The sequence below is a fragment of the Rhamphochromis sp. 'chilingali' genome (assembly GCF_963969265.1).
Source record: "Rhamphochromis sp. 'chilingali' genome assembly, chromosome: 5".
In the NCBI taxonomy this organism is placed as follows: domain Eukaryota; kingdom Metazoa; phylum Chordata; class Actinopteri; order Cichliformes; family Cichlidae; genus Rhamphochromis; species Rhamphochromis sp. 'chilingali'.
The window spans coordinates 43,757,266-43,779,005 of NC_137932.1; the positions used below are offsets into that span (position 1 = coordinate 43,757,266).

At 43.6% G+C, this 21,740-nt stretch overlaps 1 protein-coding gene across 1 annotated transcript in view; it reads right to left on the bottom strand.

The window, feature by feature from the left end:
- Positions 1-21,740, bottom strand: part of LOC308396779 (cadherin-2-like) — a 121,638-nt gene that overhangs the window by 68,243 nt on the left and 31,655 nt on the right. Inside the window, exon 3 of the mRNA XM_080882337.1 lies at positions 22-242. Within this exon, the coding sequence (XP_080738463.1) occupies positions 22-242 (221 nt within the window). The remainder of the gene's footprint in view (positions 1-21; positions 243-21,740) is intronic.

Genomic DNA, 21,740 nt, shown 5'->3' on the forward strand with positions numbered 1-21,740 from the left:
AAGGCCTTTGAATGCTTTTACCTCCGTTTGAGTGCTGTTGCTCGGATGAACACGGAGATGAATTCTGGCCTTCCAGACCTGTTTCGTGTGCAGGTCATGGGCGTAGACCAGCACAGCCTTCTCCTTTCCCAGCAGGTTTAGGTGGTGCAGGGCGTAGACCCCACCGTCCTCATTCACACTGAAATCATGTTTATCTTCAACCTGGAACCAGACTTCCCCCCCGCCGCAGTCCAGGAAGCTCACTGTTGAAGAGAGAAGACAGACACCGGCATCAGCGATGCGTGCAGGCCAAGACAAACGTTTGTTTCTCTGCAGCAGCTTTTGTCCCACTGAAACAGCTCGTCCTGTACAGACGTCACAGACGGTTTTATCTCCAAAACTTTCCTTAGTTTTTGCTGAAATTCAGGCTTTTCACTGTGACCGTTTTATCTGTATTCAGACGAACAGCATGAATAACTCATGTGCTGACACAGCGACACACTTTTCTCGTCCAGCGTGGGGCTGTCAGAATTTCACTGCTCGTTAATAACTGCTGTCTACACTGTGCGTGAAACAGGTGATATTTTATTAATCAGTTATACTTTCTGCTTTATCTATATGACATTTGTGCATTTTGCTGCACATTCACACCAGAGCTGCTTAATTATGACAGCACATGTAATCAGCGATGTCGATACTGTAATCTGTGGGAAAGAAGACGCCTCAGACTGGGGAGGATCTGTGGTCATGAAGCTCGTCTGCCGAGGGCCCCTGCTGGTCCCTGCAGGCCCCCAGCTTTAGATGTCTGTGGGTGCAGAAAGGAGCAACACGAGGCTTATGCAGCACTGGCCTGGCACCCTTTGAGGACCTGAATGGTTTCCACAGGCAGGGCGATGCAGAGCTGCAGCCAGCAACCAACAGACAACATCAGTTAGCCTGCCGTGCCCACAATCTCACCTCCAAATAGCTTTTAAAACTTTTGCTCCTTCGTGATAAAGCTTGTTGGCTCTCCTTCCATCAGCTGGGCTCAAGTTAAACTAAACTGTGACTTTTAGAGAAGAGCCGGCGTGCGACACTGTGAACGAGAAGGCTTGATCTATAACGGGAGAGCTGAAACTAATGCACAAAGGGAATGTTTTATCCCAATTATGCTGTCTTCGTAAGTATTAACAACTCAACACTCGATGAAACCTGGACACAACCAATCACAGTGGCTTTTTTCTTCAAAGCCGCTTAAGGAGAATTTCAGAGAAGAAAAAAGTAACGGAGTAAATTGATGTGAAACCTGAGTCGCATTTAGATGAGCGTTTGAGGAGAGACTGGTGGACCTGGCCCGAGAGTTTATCCAGCCTGTAAATCCCAAAGCTGAAGATGGGATTTGCAGGAGTAAAGCAGAGATGGGAGCAGCTTTCTGCAGGAAGACCATGCAACGCTCTCCTCTTTGTGTGCTTGCCAGCTTTAGCGCACCTTCGCAGAGGAAATGGCTTCTGTGATGCCCGGGGGAGGCGCGCAATGCTGTGACTGCATTTAGCCAGAAATCAGTGCAACTCTGTTGACAGTGTGACGTGAGCAGACACAGCACACTCATGCGGAACAAAGCTATCAATGGCAAATGTCAGCTCATCACAGCTTGCACATTAACAACAAGTCAGTGCATCCAGAACAGCTTCTTCCACCCCAGCTGGGGGAGAGGGGGGGCTGAGGCTTTGTTTCTGTCCAAACGCTGCTTCTGACAAGCACTGAGAAGCCAAACAGGCCGGTGGAGAGAAGGAATGTGATAACACAGAAATGTGTTGATGTGAAATGTTGTTTGCCTCTCCCACAACAAAGTTTCTGTGATATCTTCAGTCAAGTCAGCGTTACACACTTTTAATGACTCACGTTTCTGCTAATGATGGAACATGGTCCAAGCCGGCCTTTTTAAACTGCTTGTTTAATCCCGTCACAAACACATTTTATTACATTTCCTCAAAAATCATCTGGAAAGAAGAACGTGGAGCTGCTTTACTGCCTCGTGGGTTAAAGCGCATCAACCATCTGCCAGGAATAAAGTGCGTGTGTCACTGTTGGAGGGTAATCACAAAGCATCTCTGGGAAAATGTAAACAAAGCAGAATCGTTCAATTATGTTCAACTGTCAACATGTGAAAGTTGCTACATTGTTCCAACTGCAATGTAAAGTTTTGTAGCTTCGACGTGAGAACACGGTGAGCCAAAGAAGACCCGACTGCTTTTATAGAGCAGCGTCTCCGTAACAGACACCAGGATGTGGAGCTCATTCACCAGGCACCAGGCAGGTTGTGGCTCTCGTCCAGCCATAATCAGCACTGATTTCATTTCCTTTCTCACAGGTTACAGTGACAATCAGTGCAGCTGACTAACGTCAGTGCCCTGCACTGTCTTGGATTATCAATGAGACTCATCAGCAGGTCTGTGGGGCTGGAGAGTCTTCGAACCTCCGCTCGGCTCTGCCAGTGAACAAACACAGACACTGATGGGGAGACTCGCTGGTAGCCCTGAAGGAAAAGTCAGGGGATCACTAACTTCAGTAGAGTTCATGCCTCAGTAAAATACTGATCTGCTTCCCTGCTGTGAGGTAAATGCATTAAAAATTCACTGAGTTTTTTTAATTTCTATCAAAGTTTAGGAGTTCCTACCCAACAGTCCTCAGTGTATGAAGTTAGAACATTAGACAAATCTGTGTGTGACATGGAGCAAAATATGCAGCTTATATTTCACATTCACTGTTAATTAATTCACTTCTCAGCTGACAGAAACACGTTTTATTTTTACTGGTGTTAGAGGTAGAAGGTGTTTGACGCACTGACGACGAGCGAAAAATAGCAACCGATGAGAGCTACGAGAGGCGGCTGTGACGGCGGCAGGGGAACGGCGACGACTGCGTGAACGAGCGTCTGCTTGTATCCTGTCAGTAACTGTTGGTAAATCTATGCACGCACCCACAACATTTACAACATTCGTTGTTGTGTCGGACACATTAGAATACAGCTTGAGTGGAATCACATACATTTGTGTTTCTGAAGCCTGTGGCTGTTTGATCTGTTCTCCTAACTATGAACCATTAACAGCTCCATCTCTGCTGCGCCGGGCAGAAAGGAGTATAACACAATGAATGAATACAAACTCTCAATGCAGCTTTATCATGTCCTCAGGGTTTAATGACAACCTTGTTTCAAGGGACTTCAGAAAGTAACCAAAGTACGATTCGCCGCGCTCTCTATCACGGTGGGGAGAAAAACGAGACTTAAATGAGTCGTTTTGACCTTGACCAGTTTTGGGTTGAGGTTAAAGAGAAGACAGGAAAGAGGACAGTAGAGAGACCACGGACAAAACCAAGAAAGTCCAGCAGAAACTTCTCCCTCCATCAGAGGAAGAGCAGCCTCACCACACCGTGGATCGGTGCCTTTACAGAGCGAAGCTCAACACTTCATCTTAAAGTAAACTTAAACTGTCAGGTCCACAAAACATTCAGATGCTAGGAAGGCTTGAATTAAACAGTCTTCTCTGTGCGTGAGATCGTTATGGGACTGCAAACACGTGTCAGTGTTATAAATGCACAGCATGTTCCTGACAATATGAAAGGCTTCTCAGCCTCCAGCCGTCTCTGACACTCAAACAAGCTAAAAACAGCAGAACGATCTTCTGTACGAGCTCCTCACCAACAACGCGGTTGCTTTAAAGCACATTCTTTTCAAACTTTATGAAACTGCAGTAAATATCTATCACACTGTCTCATGTCCATCAGAAAGAAAGACACGGACTGAATTTAAAAGGGACAAGTTGTGCTGATGCACTCACAGGAGTCCTGCGGGTCAACATATGAGGAGGAAAATCTCAACGCCATGTTTGATCCTTCAAGAACAGAAACGTGACAAACTGCTGCTTAAAACAGCCACAAAACTGATTCATTGGACAAAGACAGGAGAGACGCTAACAAGCTTCTCACAAATACTCTGCAAATGTAGTTTTACAGTGTTTGATAGTCTGTGTCCCTCAGCATGTTAGCTTTCACACTAAACTGGCTCATTAACCAAAAAGGAAAAAAAGCATCAACAAAGTGAACTTAACCGAACTGAAACTAAGAGCTAACTGTGCCAACCTTCATCAGCAGTAAGTCCATCCCAGCTCTTGAGGCAAAAATGTTTCTTTTAACAGTCTCAGAGTTCATGTTTCCCCGAAGTTGGAGTCTCACCCTGACCCTTAATCAGCAACCATCCCCCAGCATCAGACTGCCACTGCTCCTACACTTCACTGTAGATGTACTCTGGCATCATGTTTGCCTCTAGTATGACTGTGAAAACCTCGGAGTCATGTTTGACCAGGATGTGTCATTTAAACAGGCCGGCCTCGTCTGATCTGCACAAGCTAAAATCATGAATTCCTGCAGACTGATGCTCCAAAGCAGTCCGTGCATTGGTTATTACTGCGCTAATTACAGCTGTCCTTAAAGCTCCCTGAAAGGCCTTCAGTTAATCCACAACGCTGCAGTAGAAGGCTTCATTGCTCACCCACCCGCTTGATGAGCGTCTGTCTCGCGGTGCAGAGGGTGGAGTTAGTGGAGTTAGCGGTGAGTCACTTTTGGGAAACTTCATTTTTCTTCTTCATTGGTAGATAACGTGTCACACATCTGCAGCAGCTCTGTAAGCCTTCACATGGATGCACTTATTTTGCATTAGCCGTACTTTGGTCCTGCGTCGAACTTTCAGCTGAAACCATCGTTTTAAAAACCGTTTATTGAAGTGTTTGATTTAAGACTGCTGGCTGCAGTCAGACCTGAATGAGTCGACCTGGCAATTTATGTACAGCTAGTTGTTTTTAGCACAGATACGAGTTTGCTTCATTTTTTATGGTTTGGTTTAAAATTGCATTTTTAGTTTGAAATACATTCTAAAAATAGAACAAACTGGGAATGTGTCGACTCTGTTTGCACAGAAACGTACATTGTTTTGAGATTTAAATGTTAAGGTTAAGGACATTAGTGATCTAAACCTTCTTATGTGAACGGCAGCTTGCTTTATGAAAACGAAGCTGACAGACAATCACAGCTTGTTTTCCTGTTGGCCTCTGAGGTGGTTGAGATTCTGCTCTCTGTCTGATGGTCTGTACCTGCTTGGTGTAAATGCTCATACATTATCCATGTCCAGCTCACAAACACTCATGCTGCTACATGATTTTAGAGCCGTGTGATTTAACACCCCCATCCTCCGACTGCACAGAGGGAACTGGAGCAGAACTAAGCGTGGGGCTTTTAGATGTAGCTGGGCAGCAGTGGGTGATTGCCCAGTTCAACCACCTATTTTCAGACAGAACATCAACATAGACAGCAGGGAGCAGCAGCCTGAAGCTGCAGGTGTGCAGAAACAGCAGATAATGTTTCACAAAGTTTTTTGGTTTTTTGAACTGAAGCATCCACAGCATGCCGTGAACCTGCCTGCTCTGCAGCTTCTGTCGTGTCCTGTTTATGTCACTCTAAGCTCCTCCCACAGATGGCTGAAACTACCACTGTCATTCACAGTACTCACTCCAAGCGATTGCCCTGCGTGCCCTGAGATGGAACCGCTGCTAAGTCAGTACTCGCTGACCTTTGCACATAATTAATTCTGTAATTAACCAGCTGGAGTTCATAATATTGCGGCACAAGTCCTCGGCTTTTATTTTGTATTTTCAATGATTATTTGTGCTTGCTAGTTCATCATGTATAAAGTGATTACATTTTAAATTGAATAAAATATGTTGACTTTGATCCTGAAATAAGAGTAGCAGTGTTCATTACTATAATTCTCAAGAACCCCTCTCAGTCCTGAATGTGCCACACAGGATCAATGCGTTACTGGCGTTTAATCGATACCTTTGCTGGAAGCAAATGATCCCAACTGTAGTAACCCCTGAAAAGTCTGGCATGCACTCTCCTCTGCAATAACAAGGAGGCACAGGGAGAGACACCAGGACAGAGTACTGTTTGGGACATTTCCTGCACTCTCTGTTAGGAGTCACAGCAGCCCAGTGTTTTCCTCAGGTTGTTAGTGGGGTCAGAGTGAAACGCTGGAAAATCACATCCTGGGCCACACTGGGACCCCCAAACTCTCCACTGACACAAACACTAATGAAACAGTTTGAGGGCTGGAAGCGCCTCAGGGCATGTGAGGGCGATTCATTACACGTGTGCCTGACTGCAAATCCTCCCACAGCAGCTCCAATCATTTCACTGGCTGTCACACATTGGACAGAGAAGAAGTCTGACCGAGTCTGCCAGCCTAACTAACGTTGTTCAAGTAGAAAAATGCAGCTTCAGGTATCGTTAGCTAAAGAATGATGTAATATAAGAATTATAGCACTACTATATGGTTACCTAAACATTCAGGGAAAGCGTTCGATGGTTGTCTGGGTTTAAATACACAGTCAGATACAAACCGCTTTGAACCATCCGTTCATCTTGCTCTGCTTATACGGTCTCACAGAGCGTAGCTCTCAGGTGATGCTAGCAACCAGCTGGCTTGGTAAACTCTGTTAAGTTCGTTTACCAAGAAAACTCAGCTACAAGCTTGACAAGACACAAGTTCACAAGAGTTACGAGTCCAAATACTACAAAAGTTAAAAAACGTTAGTTAATAGCTTACTGTTATTCATTAACAGCAGCAGGGCTGATTTTTAGTTCACACAGACTGTTCAAGGCAAACAGTGTGTTAGTGTCATGTTTGCAGGACACACAGACCTGATGAGACCACTGTGATTTTAGATGAAAGATTCAGATCCTGCATGGCAGGACTAACAGTCAGATCAGAAATAAACACCAAAGCAAACACTTTGGTGCACCAACGTAACGGCTTCATGAGCATGCACTGAGAGCCGCCCTGTAACAATATCGATGCACTGAGAAGTACAACACTGTTTCTCCCAGAGAAAAACGAACCAGGACTTTGCTTTGATATGACAAACACGTGCGGGGTTGTGCACCAGGAGTAGCCAATTACGTTTCAGTGGGAGCAGTGCCACCCCTTTAGCCTCGCCCCTGCTAGTAAAAATCAAATCCTGTCCCCTACAGCAGCGGTCCCCAACCCCCGGGCCTCGGACCGGTACCGGTCCGTGAGTCGTTTGGTACCGGGCCGCGAGAGTTGAGGCTCAGGTGTGAAATGTCTGGTTTTCAGGGTTTTTATCGGTTTTCAGCGTTATTTTATTGTTTTTATCGTTAACTTTTTTTCCTGGGTCTTTTCACGTGTGTTATGAATAAATCTTCTTTTTTTCGGTACCGGTACTAGTTTCATTTTGTTGTATTTATCCGCGACACCTTAAAGGCCGGTCCGTGAAAATATTGCCGGGCATAAACCGGTCCGTGGCGCAAAAAAGGTTGGAGACCGCTGCTCTACAGAAACCAGTTAGACTGAAGACGCACCAGGGTGTAACAGGCTGTCTGATGTCAGCCTGCTGCGACTGTTGATTTAAGAAAGCGTTCCAATCATGATCAATGCGAGCTTGGCCGGCTTTGATGAGCTGTAGCCACGATTTCATGTTCCAAACTCAGCATAAAAGTATTAAAGATAAAACAAACAACAAGTCAAACCCAGAAACCTGTGACACGGCGGCCTGACTGAACACACATGGAGATAAAAAGGACACACAAATGAAGGCTCATGTGAACCTACACACACACACACACACACACACACACACACACACACACACACACACACACACACACACACACACGAAACTCAAACAAAAAACCAAACAGGATTAAATCCTCACTAGTGAATCATCCAAAGTAACTTTCTGTTTGCTGAATACTCACAAACACTGCTGAACTTTGAGGCTGTGTGTGTGTGTGTGTGTGTGTGTGTGTGTGTGTGTGTGTGTGTGTGTGTCTCAGTGACAGCTGGGTGTTGCTAGATAAACTCAGTCTAGGAGCGAAGCCAGAGGCCAACTACTTCTTCCCATGGAGGCAGGAAATATGGAGGGCATAATGTTTCACGAATTTAAATTAAATTAAGAGGCTCCTGCTGGGCCAACAACTTATCAAAAAACATCAGAAAGTGATATGTGGCCTTTTATGCACCAAATTCTGGTTCATCTCCTGTAAAAATGAACAGTTTCTAGATCTAAATGAACTGAATGGTAACAAAGTGTCTGCATTAACCTGTTTAAATAACTAAACGCATCTTTTTCTCCACAGTTTCCAAACATGGAGGATTTCACCCACAGTGTGTAAATACAAAACCTTCGTGGATTATTGTGCACAGTGGAAATGAAAACGTCTCTTCATCAGCTTTACTCTAATAAGCCCACCCAACACATGACGTTACGATAAAATTGCGATTTTAGTCATTTGGTTTTAGTCGCGTTTGTTGTTAGGGGCTTTCTGGAAACACAGCTGTGCTCTCTAAGGCTGTTCTCCTCGGATCAAGTTTTGTATAATTATAGGCGGGGCTGCTTGGAGTAGCAGGTCGTTGTTGGCTAGGTTGCTAGCTGGCTGCTGCTACAATTCCCTCGCATACTTTGATGTAGGGCTGGGCCATATCATACCGTTCACGGTAATACCGGTGTCATTTTGGGCAACGATAGGAAAATGAAATATCGCGATAGAATATGGGTAAAACGTGCATGCGCAGTGCCTTTGTTTACATGCGCACATGGCAGCGACGCAGAACGAGAAGAGCGAAAGCGGATCGTTGAATGAAACCATGAAGCAGAACTGGTTTGTAAAAATGCTGCAGCTTCACTGGTGTGGAACTGGTTTGGCTTTCGTCCGTCAGATACACAACAAAGCACTATTTTTGGTAGAGCATGCTAGCGGGCCGTCGTTATTACCGTGTTGTTTGGAAAATACGGCGCACTTAAAATCAATCCTTTGATTTTGTGAAAGTCGACAGAGCCCCTTATAATCCCGTGTGCCTTATGTATGAACTCTGGTTGTGTTTACTGACCTCGAAACGATTTTATGTGCACGGCGCTCGAAAATCTGTCAAATGTTTCAGTACGACTTTGCTAAGCTAGGAAGCCGCACCGCTTGATGGATTGTCGGAGCATTACGGCTATCGTAGGCGGAGCCTCGCGGAGTGATACGTGCTGTGCTTCAACATAATGTTACCGTATTGTGTGTGTATAACCTCTTTTTAAGTGTTGTGGACATTATACATGGTGATGCTGAGGATATGTCGGCCAGTTTCCACTGGAAACGCCTTTTGGTTAAACTGTCAGCGAGGAGTTTGCACTGTTACATTTTTATATAACATTAATGCAAAAAACAGCTGCTTGTTTAAGTGAAAATACTTTTTTTTTGCTTTGCACTAATAAAGTTGTGGAGTTGTAAAGTATTTTGTCTCATGTCAATTATATGGTCAGTTATATCGTTATCACATATCTTCAGATGTATATGGTGATAAATATTGTTGGTCATATCGCCCTGCTCTGATGTATAAATCTGGAACGAACATTCACTACCTTCTGGAAGCTTAAGAAAATAAATTAGCATCTCAGTTAATTCTTGTGATAATTGTTGATGAAGTAATTCATTTTATGTTATGTCTAATCCTTTCTTTTAGTTTAATTTACACAAGCTAGTTTTCCTTTCTGCTTTGGTAAGCTCTTTGATCATGTCTTTTATTGTCTTTTTCCAGTTTTTGCATTTTTGCTTAATCCTGCTGTATCCATTTAATCTCACATCAAGTATCTCTAATATCTGATTTTCTTCATTTTGTATGTTTTCAGAAAAAAAAATTCCCTCTGTGGTTCTCAGGTCGTCTAACTAGGACACGGCTTCCTTTTCCAAACCACTTTCCTTGACCTCGACAAAAAACATCATCCAAGACTCATAAGAACTTTGAAAAAGAGAAAAGCGGAGTGCTGAGAATCCGAATGACATCACACTGCTTACACTACCCTCCATAACAATGTGACGCTGGATGTCTCCCAATATGAAACTGCAATGTGCAGAAGAGGGACTGCGAAATGTAATGTAATGTTCTTACTCTGTTATTTCATGCAGGTCGTTTAAATGAGAACATCCTGTGAAAAATAACACTTCATTGCACAGACTGGAGTTTGAAAGAAGAACATATAGGACCAGATTTACTAATGATTTGCAGCAGCGCATTTTCTTTTTCCATTTTCATGAATTGTTGGATGTAGGGCTGCCACGATTAGTTGACTAGTCACGATTACGTCGACTATCAAAATCGCCAATGACTAATTTAATAGTCGGCATGTCGTTTGAAGCTTTGTAAGATCCTGAAAGACGCAGGAATCCGGTTGTTCAGTGATGACGCGACGAATCCTACTTCCGGGTCTAAAGTAGTCTGCGTTTAATATGGCTTTTGTGTTGTTAACATGTTTAATGTTTTGTATTTTCTTCTATTTGATCTCAAAAAGCTCCTAAAACAGTCAGTGATCCCTGTTGACCTCCCTCGGCTTTTATTACCGCTAATCATTTATTTAAGCTCAGTTTTTAAAACCTTAGGATGTAACTACAGCCCAGCCCATGCAGCAGTATATGAATGACTAACCTCGTATTGTGGATGGATTATCTCAGTTGTTCTCCTGGCTGAAGTTTGGTCCTTTTACAGCATCCTGCCATGCGATTACATTTGTTCCTGACCACCGAGAACACTCACGTTAACTTTTATCGAGTGGGAAAAAAGTTAGCTTGTTTATATTATGCTAGTTCGCAGATGACACCACCGTCATTGGGCTCATCTCGGACGGGGATGAGTCTGCCTACAGGAGGGAGGTTGAACGTCTGGTGTCCTGGTGCAGCCACAACAACCTGGTGCTGAATGCCCAGAAGACAGTGGAGATTATTGTGGACTTCAGGAAGCACACAGCCCCACTCCCCCCCATCATCCTGACTGACACCCCCATCACCTCTGTGGACTCATTCCGCTTCCTGGGTACCACCATCACCCAGGACCTGAAGTGGGAGCCCACCATCACCTCCGTCATCAAGAAAGCCCAGCAGAGGATGTACTTCCTGAGGCAGCTGAAGAAATTCAACCTGCCAACACGGACGATGATGCAGTTCTACACTGCAATCATCGAGTCCATCCTCACCTCCTCCATCACCGTGTGGTACGCTGGAGCCACTATCAGGGACAAACAGAGACTGCAGCGTGTTGTGCGCTCTGCTGAGAAGGTGATTGGCTGCAGACTCCCATCTTTGCAGGACCTGTACACCTCCAGGACACTGCGGCGTGCAGCCCGGATCTCAGCTGACCCTTCTCACCCTGGACACAGTCTGTTTGACCTGCTCCCCTCAGGCAGGAGGCTCCGGTCCATTCGCACCAGAACCTCTCGCCACAAGAACAGTTTCTTCCCCTCTGCTGTTGGACACATGAACAATAACCACATGATTGTCCCCACCACTAACACATGACCCTACGCTGTGTCACTGCATCATTTCATGTTTGGCACTGATCACCACCTGCACTCATGTATATATCTTTCTACGTAGCACTCATAATTCTTATTCTCATGTATATATCTCATGTATATCTCATGCACATATCTTTCTTTCGACATAGCACTTTAATTCTTATTGTCTGCACTGAAGCACCGCAGCAATTTCCTAATGTTGTAAACCTCAACATCTGGCAATAAACCCATTCTGATTCTGATTCTGATTCTAACATAGCTGTGTTGCTAGCGGTCACGTAGCACATCATTATATAGCAGCTAGCCCAACTTCAGTAACCCTACAAACGTCACTGCTGTTTAGTTTTCTGTCTTCATTTATGCTGGAAGTGATAACAGAGCTGTACGTTTGAATTTGTTTCCAAAACCCCGCAGCCAGGACATGCTATATTGTATTTAGATAGAAGCTAGCGAGCTAACTCCCTGCTAACTTCTAACTCCGTTAAATGTCATAAATTCCGTTTTCATGGATGCCTGGATGTTAAACTCAATTGTTACACCTGGTAGAGCAGAACACTGATCATTTTATTAAAGATGAAAGACCTTAGACAGTTTTTCAACTCTCAGTAATGCCATAGTGATCGTTTGATATATGGACCTGCAGCAGAGTTTAGACCCAGACACGGCTAGTGACGTCAGACTGAACAACCGGATAAGTAGCATTAGTATAACGGACCGAAACAGTAAATGGCAGCAATGAATCTACAAGGATGCCAGCTGCCGTTAAACACCCAAGAAGAAGAAGTATCGTATCCAAATTCATAGGCTGCATCCTGCTGAGGCTGCATTTGTAGGCAGATTACGTCACAGCAATGCAACGACATTCGTAGACTCCTCAAAATGCGTCCTCCTCTTCCCCAGATTTGAAGGATGGGTCCGGTGTGACCTTTGTGGCCCAACCTATCCCAGAATTGAGAGCACAGCCCAGCCAATTACAGGTTCCAACAATGGCGGCAGCTACTTAGTTTTAATATTACTCTTATTATTCTTTCTGGGTCACAAAATAAACGTTTAACATATTTTCAGGTGAGAATGTAGCTGTGTAAACCTCAAATATCTGCTCAGTTTATCAAGACACCACATATTTGCATAAGTGCTCTGACGTTTTCGGAGACGTCAGAGCACTTATGCAAATATGTGATGGTCCTTTGACAAAAGATGCTCCAGTGTGCTCTGAGTTATAGGAGGTAAAAAAAAGTAAGCACTGTCACTCGTTTCCAAAGCATTTGGACAATTCAAACAGCTCTTATTATGGCTGCCATGGAGCTACTTCTGGCTCACTTCTCCCAGCTAGAAGCCTTCATAAGCAAAATAGCTTATTTGAATGTACGCAGTGCTTTCCTTTTTCCTCTAGGGGCGGGACTGAGTGACACAGCCCCCCCCCCCCAGACAGAAGCTGCTAGGAGAAGCGTGCAAAATCAATCAGCTCCAGCTCTGAAAGGCCAATATGTTGCTAATAAACACACAGAGTGAGTGAATGCTGAGCCGCTAGTCAGACAAAAGCAGTCATCACTCTGTGGTCCCATACCTGCATTACACACTCTGTCAGGGTATTACCATGTGAAGAGAGCACCGGGCTGATGGATGAATCACCAGGCAATAAGAGCTGCAGCCTCTGAGAGGCCGCGGCTCAACCACTATCATCACCTGCTGTTCACAGGACCTTCCATTTACTGACCCACCATGTCTTCCTGCTAAACAGCTGGCTGACTCGATGCACTCGGATATGTGTTGAAGGGAAAAATCTCTCCTTAAACACACTTCACACATGGCTGCAGTCCAGCAAACAGGCAGCTTTACAAAGAAGCCGGCCTGTTTTCTGTCGCTGCTCTTCATACATTTTTAATCAGTTTGGATGCTGTAAAGCAACTGCAGTATGCTTAATGTAATGAAAGGGTTTTGTTCTGGCATCCTTACATGAAAGGATTTATATTTCTAGCTTTCAGTCATGTTTCCTCTGCTCTCTCATTTAAACAGTGGGCGATGTATGCTGGCTTTGTGTATTCTTTTCATGTTAAAATTCAGAAACTGTGTCTAAATGCCTCTCACATCATAGGCCCCTGAGATAGCTATACCATACTGAAGCTAATTCCTGTATCTGTCTGTACTGTATGTTTGGTTAACAATCCCATCTCTTACACCAGCGTGCTGTCTTTTCTTGATTCTGTTACTGCTGGTGTTCTGGATCTGAACACCTTTCCTTGGGGGTCAAGCCAATTTTTTTAAATCCAGTGTTTTGTTGGTGGTGGGGGGGTTAAAGGCTTGGTCTTAAACTGCATCATCGAGGCTTTGTTAGCATACAAACAGAACTGGCCTTTGGGATGGAGACACCTAGGGGCACCAAAACCCCACATTTTTAGGAATTAGGTTCATTTTTGTACTACTCTGCATGCTACTACTCTGGCTGTAGCTCAGGTGGCAGAGCAGGTCAGCCACTAATCAGAAGGTCGGTGGTTCGATCTCAGGCTGCCTCCTGGCTGCCAAATATCCTTGAGCAAGATACTAACCCCGTGTTTGCCTACTGGTAGTGGTCAGAGGGCCCGGTGGCGCCAGTGTCCGGCAGCCTCGCCTCTGTCAGTGCGCCCCAGGACAGCTGTGGCTACAATGTAGCTGCCATCACCAGTGTGTGAATGAATGGGTGAATGACTGAATGTAGTGTGAAGCGCTTTGGGGTCCTTAGGGACTAGAAAAGCGCTATACAAATGCAGGCCATTTACCATTTAACGTTTGTATTCGGGGGTAATGGGGGAAGTGTGTGCTGAAATCTTGCCCTGAATATCTGCTGGCTCCAACAGAAGACCTGATAAATTGGCCATTGCTCCCAGAGGCTAAGTTAGCCAATGGGTTACAAAATTGTAAAGCCAGGTGCTTTTTCCAGCATGGGATTACTGAAGCTGCCATGTGCAGTTTGTTCTTGCACTGTGCTTCCTTGGGTACTTGGAGTCGAAGAAAATAATATACATAATACCGTATTTTTCAGACCATAAGGCGCATTAAGCGAAACAAAACAGTCAGATAAGTCAAACTTTACTCAACTAAATCTTGCTTCCTCCTCCTCTGTACCATTGATTCATTAATGCTGAATCCTCTGGCAGCTGCTCTGTTCCCATGTTGTTGCAGTATATTAATGACTAACCTCGTATTGTGGATGGATTATCTCAGTTGTTCTCCTGACTGAAGTTTGGTCCGTTTACAGCATCCTGCCATGCGATTGCATTTGTCTCTAACTATCAGGAACCCTCAGGTTAACTTTTATCGAGTGGAAAAAAGTTAGCTTCATCCTCCAGCTTCACTGTGTTTATGCTAACATAGCTGTGTGGCTAGTGATCACGTAGCACATCATTATATAGCAGCTAGCCCAACTTCAGTAACCCTACAAACGTCACTGCTGTTTAGTTTTCTGTCTTCATTTATGTTGGAAGTGATAGCAGAGCTGTACGTTTGAATTTATTCAGAAATCTCTCAGTCAGAACATGCTATATCATGTTTAGGTGGAAGCTAGCGAGCTAACTTCCTGCTAACTTCTAACTCTGTTGAATGTAATAAATCCTGTTTTCATGGATGCCTGGATGTTAAACTTAATTGTTACACCTGGTAAAGCAGCAACGCTGATGATTTTATTAAAGATGAAAGAATTTAGGTTCTAACTCTCAGTGATGCTGCAGTGTTCGTTTGAGTTTGGGACCTGAAAAGGACGGAGTTTAGGACCCAGATTACTCCACGAGGCTCCCGAGTACGGTAGCTGTAATGCTCCTACAATCCATCAAGCGGTGCGGCTTCGTAGCTCAGCAAAGTCAGACTAAAACATTTTTGACAGTTTTGAGCGCCGTGTACCACATAAAATCGGTTCGAGGTCAGTAAGCACAAACAGAATTCATACATAAGACGCACTGATGATTTTTGAGAAAATTAAAGGATTTTAAGTGCGCCTTATAGTGCGGAAAATACGATATGTTCTTAATATATAAGGCTGGGAGGTGAGGAGGGCTCAGTCCAAACAGCACACTGTTCAATTAGAACCAATTTGAGTTGATTGGAATTTTTATACAGTTGTTGTAATTTGTGTTTGAACATTTTTTTGATTTATGTTTTGTTTCCTTTACAATATAATTTAGTATATAATATTGTAAATGAAACAAAACATCATTGTCTCTTTCAAAACATTGTTCTCTTTTTTTTCGGGCTACTTAAATTTATTTTGGGCTACCAAAAACTGAAGAGTGCCTGCCCGAAGGGCTACCAGGGGTTTGAAATTTTGCGAGCCCTGTTAGTGAATTCTGCAGTGGTGCATTAGCATAAATTAACACTAACACTCAATCGCTGACTTGTTCACTGATATAAATCAGCTTTATGACTGTGATATAAATCTGCTTTACGGTGGCTTTTCCATCATTCACACACAGGCACACACTGAGTGAAATGAGGAGAGCTTGCTGCAGAGTGAAGTGGTTTAAGGAAAGCCTCATCTTAACCAGAGCTCCCATCTGTTATTCCTACAGTGTTGGACAGACAATCGATATCTGTAGCGCAAATCTGCGACAACTGCTGATTGTCTTGGTGGACTCTCACAGCTAAATGAGATTTACTTCATTATGCTGCTTTATTTAATTGTAACAGCGCCAGGATGGAACCACAAAATAGCCTCGGGAGAAATCAGGCTGGTCACTGGACCTGCGGTCAGAGAGTGTGTTTTCCAATTCGTTTGTAATAGAGCGATTCCAGGAACTGTCCATTTATAACAGCACAACAGGAAAACCAATTACTCTGAAGCTGAATCATATTAATCATCTGCTGTCATTGTGCTTTACAGGTGTTTTCACTGCCTTCAACAGTGAGTCAGGACCATTTGCTCGTCTTCAGGTCCTTCGTTCTTTTTATTGTGATTCAGTTTAAACAGAGGTGGCTCAGCTCTGCTGTGTGTCGACTGAGACAAAACCAAACCAGCGATCACATGAACTCTCCATGTGAAGGCTGTGATCAGTGCCTGCATTGATCAGACACACACGCACACACAAATTAGAAATGCAAACAGACAGATTAGCCGAGTGGCTTAAAGCAGAACACGCAGCCCTGTTCAGGCTGATCCACCCACTCAGCCTCGTTTCTAATAAACCGGAGCACGGACGAGTGGCTGCAGCGTCGGGACAAACACTGGAGAGTCACTGGAGATAGTGGGGACATGCACACTCATCCTCAAGCATATTTACCTTAGTGGACTATAATGACTGCCACCCTTTTGCTATAAAATGACACAGTTTTCATACATAGACATATACACAGACATCCATATAGAAACTGCCTAAAAATGGTTACATTTACTCATATCGGTAATCTTTTTGTTTTAATGAGACAACAGGTGATTTAGACTCGTGTTTATTAGGGCTAAATGCCACAGCTTAATATTTCATGGTTCAAATATTTTAAAACTCGTTGTTTATCAGATTCTTCATGATCCGTTTCTTTTGAACATACTAGTTCAGATCATACTTCCTGGCTTTATTCAGGTCCACTGCTTTTCCTTCTCACCACACACAGGTAACGGCAGATGGCTGCCACTCCCTGAGCCTGGTCCAGGATTCATATTTAAAAGTGAGTTCGTCGTCACGTGGTTACTCACAGGTAACATCTGGACTCTCTCTCCAGTATTGTTGGTTATTTACATGGAAATATAAAATGTCCCCTGATGAGTGCTTTTAATCTGGATCACAATGTTAGCGTCACGCAGTTAAATGATAGTGAAAATGTGCTCTCCACCAACAGTACCCACAGCAAAAGCAAATCAGCACCTGACCACATGCCTGCGTTTGCCAATTACAGCTGTTCCCTGCACTGCACAGCATGAAGTTCCCTACATGTAGTGTTCAAAGAAAGATAGACAAAATTAAAATATCTGGCACAGCAGAAAGGGACGAGATTATCCCTTGAAGCAGACCATCACTCGTTGTTTGGAAAAACTTCTAATTTACCACAAATGATGTTAAACAAGAAGAAATCCCACGTGGCTGAGAACACAACCAGATTACAGGATAATTAATGCACTAAGGCCAAGAAAAACAATGCAGTTGTTATTATCATGAATCATCCAACATTAACTCCGTCATCCGTCAGACTTGGCCTTAAACAAATAAAGCTATTGCTTACATAGCTTAAGAAGCTCTTGGCTTGCTTTCACAGTATGTTTGGGTCCTTATTAAACTGAACTGTGAGTCAACCCCAAAATACAGCAGGTGACCCCGCTCCATTAGTAAATTCACATATCGTCACATTGCCTCCACCATGTTTGCCACATGATGTCCATCATCCGGACCACGAGTCCTGCCTTTCCTTTCACGTTCTTACAATACAATTTTATTTATATAGCACATTTAAAAAACCACAGGTATGCCAAAGTGCTTCACAGAACGAGTTAGAGCAATAATAAATACAAATACAAATAAAATATACTAACAGGCGAGTGACATAACTAACCAATAATACACCAGGTATAGTAGGCACAACCCGAAAGGCTGAAGGTTAAAACATTATAAATATTAATAAAGCGAAAAAGATAACTTACAGTACACCAAAAATGCGGGCTCGAGGAGGCGGGGAAAGCAAGGCTAAACAAATGCTTTTAATCGAGATTTAAAAGATTGAATTGAATCAGACGCCCGAATAGCTAGAGGGAGGTTATTCCAGAGGTAGGGTGCGACAGCGGCGAACGCGCGGTCACATCTGGTCTTGAGCCGAGATCTAGGTCGCACCAGGAGCATTTGGCCTGCTGATCTAAGCGCTCTCCCAGGGGTATAAATGAATAATTCTATCAGCTTCTTCGCTTTTCCATCCATTCTCTTCCACTTATCCTTGTGAGGGTCGCTGGTGCCTATCCCAGCAACCACAGGGCGAGGGGCGGGCACACCCTGCCAGGTTGCCAACTAATCCCACAAATCGCACGTCTTTGGCCTGTGGGAGGAGCCTGTGTCTGGAGAGAACCAGCGTAAACTAGAGATGGACCGATCTGATATTACGTATCGGTATCGGTCTGATACTGACCTAAATTACTGGATCGGATATCGGAGAAAAATAAAAAATGTAATCCGATCCATTAAATATCACGAAAGCACCTCACAAAACTTGCGACACGCCGTAACTCGCCTCAGAACGTTAGCACGTCGGAGCAGTATGCATCACGTGATAGAGCGGCTGTGGCATGCGGGACCTGTCGGTGGTCTGGATAGCATGTGGAGCTTCGCTAGCAACCCGGCATTTCATCTCCGACAAAGTTATCCCCGAGAGAAGTAAAGCAAGTGTGTAAGTCCATCTCTGAATGTAAAGCATTCCTGCGTTAAGCTTAACAAGCAATATATGGAGCGCCTGCCTCCCCTGCTGCTACTTCAATCGTGAAACTGCTTAATGATCAGCTGATCGGCTTTTCTGTCGCGAGTCCGTCTCTGTTGTTTGTTTTTGGCCCACTTTGCACCAGAAAGAGCAAACCAGCGGCTGAACAACAGCAGCACGTTTAAGCTTGATCAGCTGTTGTTAGAATTTATTTAATATTACTTTCTACTCGAGGATCTTTTTCTACAGCTGACGCTGGTAACTGTGCAGGGGCGGATCTAGCAAAGTTTAGCCAGGGGGGCCGATAGGGCATGAACAGGGAAAAGGGGGCACAAAGACATACTTTTCTTTCTTATTCTCATTTAAAATGTCGAGCTTTTAATAAATAATTATCTGACACCCAAAGTTTTAATTTGATGTAAAATGAATAGAAGTCAATTACTGTATATAGTAACTATTAAGTCTAATATATATATACCCTAGTAAGCTATAGTACTTTTTCCTTTGGGAAGGTACCATCTGTGCAGTCTGCAATTTTGTTGAAGAAAGATGTTGAATCTATTTAATATTTCTTGAAAAATAATTGATTTCTGTGTATTTTTTTTCACACTGCATCAAATTAAGGTTGATTACGTCGATTAAGCATCATGAGGTGGAGCGTGAGGGGTGGTTCCCTATTTTTTATTTATTTATTTTTGTTGTTGCTGGGAGTTGGAACCCTATTAGTTAGGTTGCTTAATATTTGCGCTAAGTACTCTTTAAAATACCAGAATAGGGAGGATGGTGCAGGTCTAAGTTTATTAGATTGATCAGTATTGCTGAACTATGAAACATTTTTTTTTGCATACAGGTATAACAGAATAGCTTTAGTGTAGTTGTTGTTTTAAACTTGAGTATGAACTTATACAAAATGCAGCAAAATATTTAAAAAACAGTTTTGTTGATTAAAAAACACTATATCGGATTCATATCGGTATCGGCAGATATCCAAATTTATGATATCGGTATCGGACATAAAAAAGTGGTATCGTGCCATCTCTAGCGTAAACACATGGAGAACATGCAAACTCTACAGCTAGATGGTGGCACTGAACTCAGGACCCTCTTACTGTGAGGCAACGATGCTAACCACTGCACCACCCTGCAGTGGTTAGCTAGATCACTTCTAGCAAAACCCACCTGCCTTTCTATTCTGAATAGAAGCAGGATACCAGCAGTGGCTTGTATGTCAAACTAATACATTTGTTAACTGTGGTGAACGTCCTTGAGAAAGCTGATGACATGGTGACATGGTGAGATGCTGTGAAGATGGTTTTCTCAGTAAGGACACGTATGAATGTTTTTCCTAAAGCAGCACTCACTGTTCAGGGGCTTCATTTCAAACCTGCAGTGTCCCCATTGCTACGATGTTTTGTCACACATGATATTAAGGTCTCGTTTTCCTGCAGTGCCTGACACACACAACAGGCAACAGTGTGACTGGTTTGCTACTCCTGACTTGCCTTACAGGGACGCTTGGAGTCATATTTAAACAGTGGGCAAGCTTGTGACTTCACCACCACCCTGCAATTACTTAATATAGACCTTTTTGTTTCTAACAAAGAACAATTAACTCTAGACTCCAACTTTGCACACGGCACTGGTACAAGCTCTGTGCATAACAGCAGTGTTTCATATCCTGCAATGAGAATGGGTCTGGTGCTGTGTAGACATACGTTTGAAAATAAACAAAACTCATTTTTTCATATTTTGCTTCTGTGGAGCCAGACTCATTTGTGGAAGTGGTCACAATCAGTAGATTTCCAGGTGTTTTCCTTGGAAATTGGCTGCTTTCCCTCATTTTCAGTCCAGTTCTTGTACCTGACTGTTTTCAGAGGAATGTTTTTCTTCTGCCAAAGATAACACAGCTTGAAAGGAATAAATCAGTATTTTTGCACCAAAAAGGTGAAACCCAACAAACTATGTACAGCAGATAACCAGTATATGAAAGCTGTGTCCATAAGAAAGACTGGCAGCGCCTTTGTTTTTGATCAAAGAAACTGATGTGGATCGAAACAAAAACCCCAGTAATCCCAGTATAACAGTATCGGTTATGGGCCTGCCTCCTCACAGCCGGGGACGTTACTGCACTATTAACATTACTGAAGCCGTGTGGGATCAGCTCGACACAGAACATAACAAAAGGCACCAAACATCCAAAGAAAAGCTTTGAATGTCCTTCAAGAAGCAAACGGACGTATGGATGAAACTGCTGGAAGCTTCCTCTGAGAGTTCAGGCTGTGTGCAGAATGAAGGCGACTTCACCAAACGCTGATTTCAAGCTTGTTCGAACTGTGCAAACTCTGCCGTTGTGCATCTCCATGTATGACTACTTGTGTTTGTATTTTCCTCACAACATCTAAAAACTGTTTTTCTGTCATTTGTCTTTTTTCATTCTTGTTGTTCATAGTCTCTCTGCCCCCCCCCCACACCACACACACACACACGCACACACGCACACGCACACGCACACACACACACACACACACACGCACACACACACACACACACAGACACGCACGCACACACAGCTGCCCCTCACTGAGCCTGGTTTTCCTGCAGGGCCTTTCTGTCCTCTCTGATATTGCAGGTCTTTACCTTACGATACAAACTGCCTTCAGACAGATACAGATATACATTTAAGAAAAAGTGAACTGTTGGTATGATTTTGTAACTTGTTCATGTTCATATGTTCATAACCTACAGGAGTCTTTCTTATTCATCTAACACATTCAGATGCAATTACAATAATCAATTAATTCTTTTCTCTTTGATCAGTAATCGTCAATAATTTGGCAAAAAAAACGTAAAAGAAATTCCAGGACTCTTAATTCCCCTGGTCAACGATTTTCAGCAAAATTTAAAGCTTAACACCAACTCATCCGGTGAAGCTAGTCTGGCAAGAGAACACAGAAAATAAGAAAAGCTGCACAGACTTTTGGTCATGGGCTGTTGGATCGTGGCAGCACTATAGCAGAGTGCATT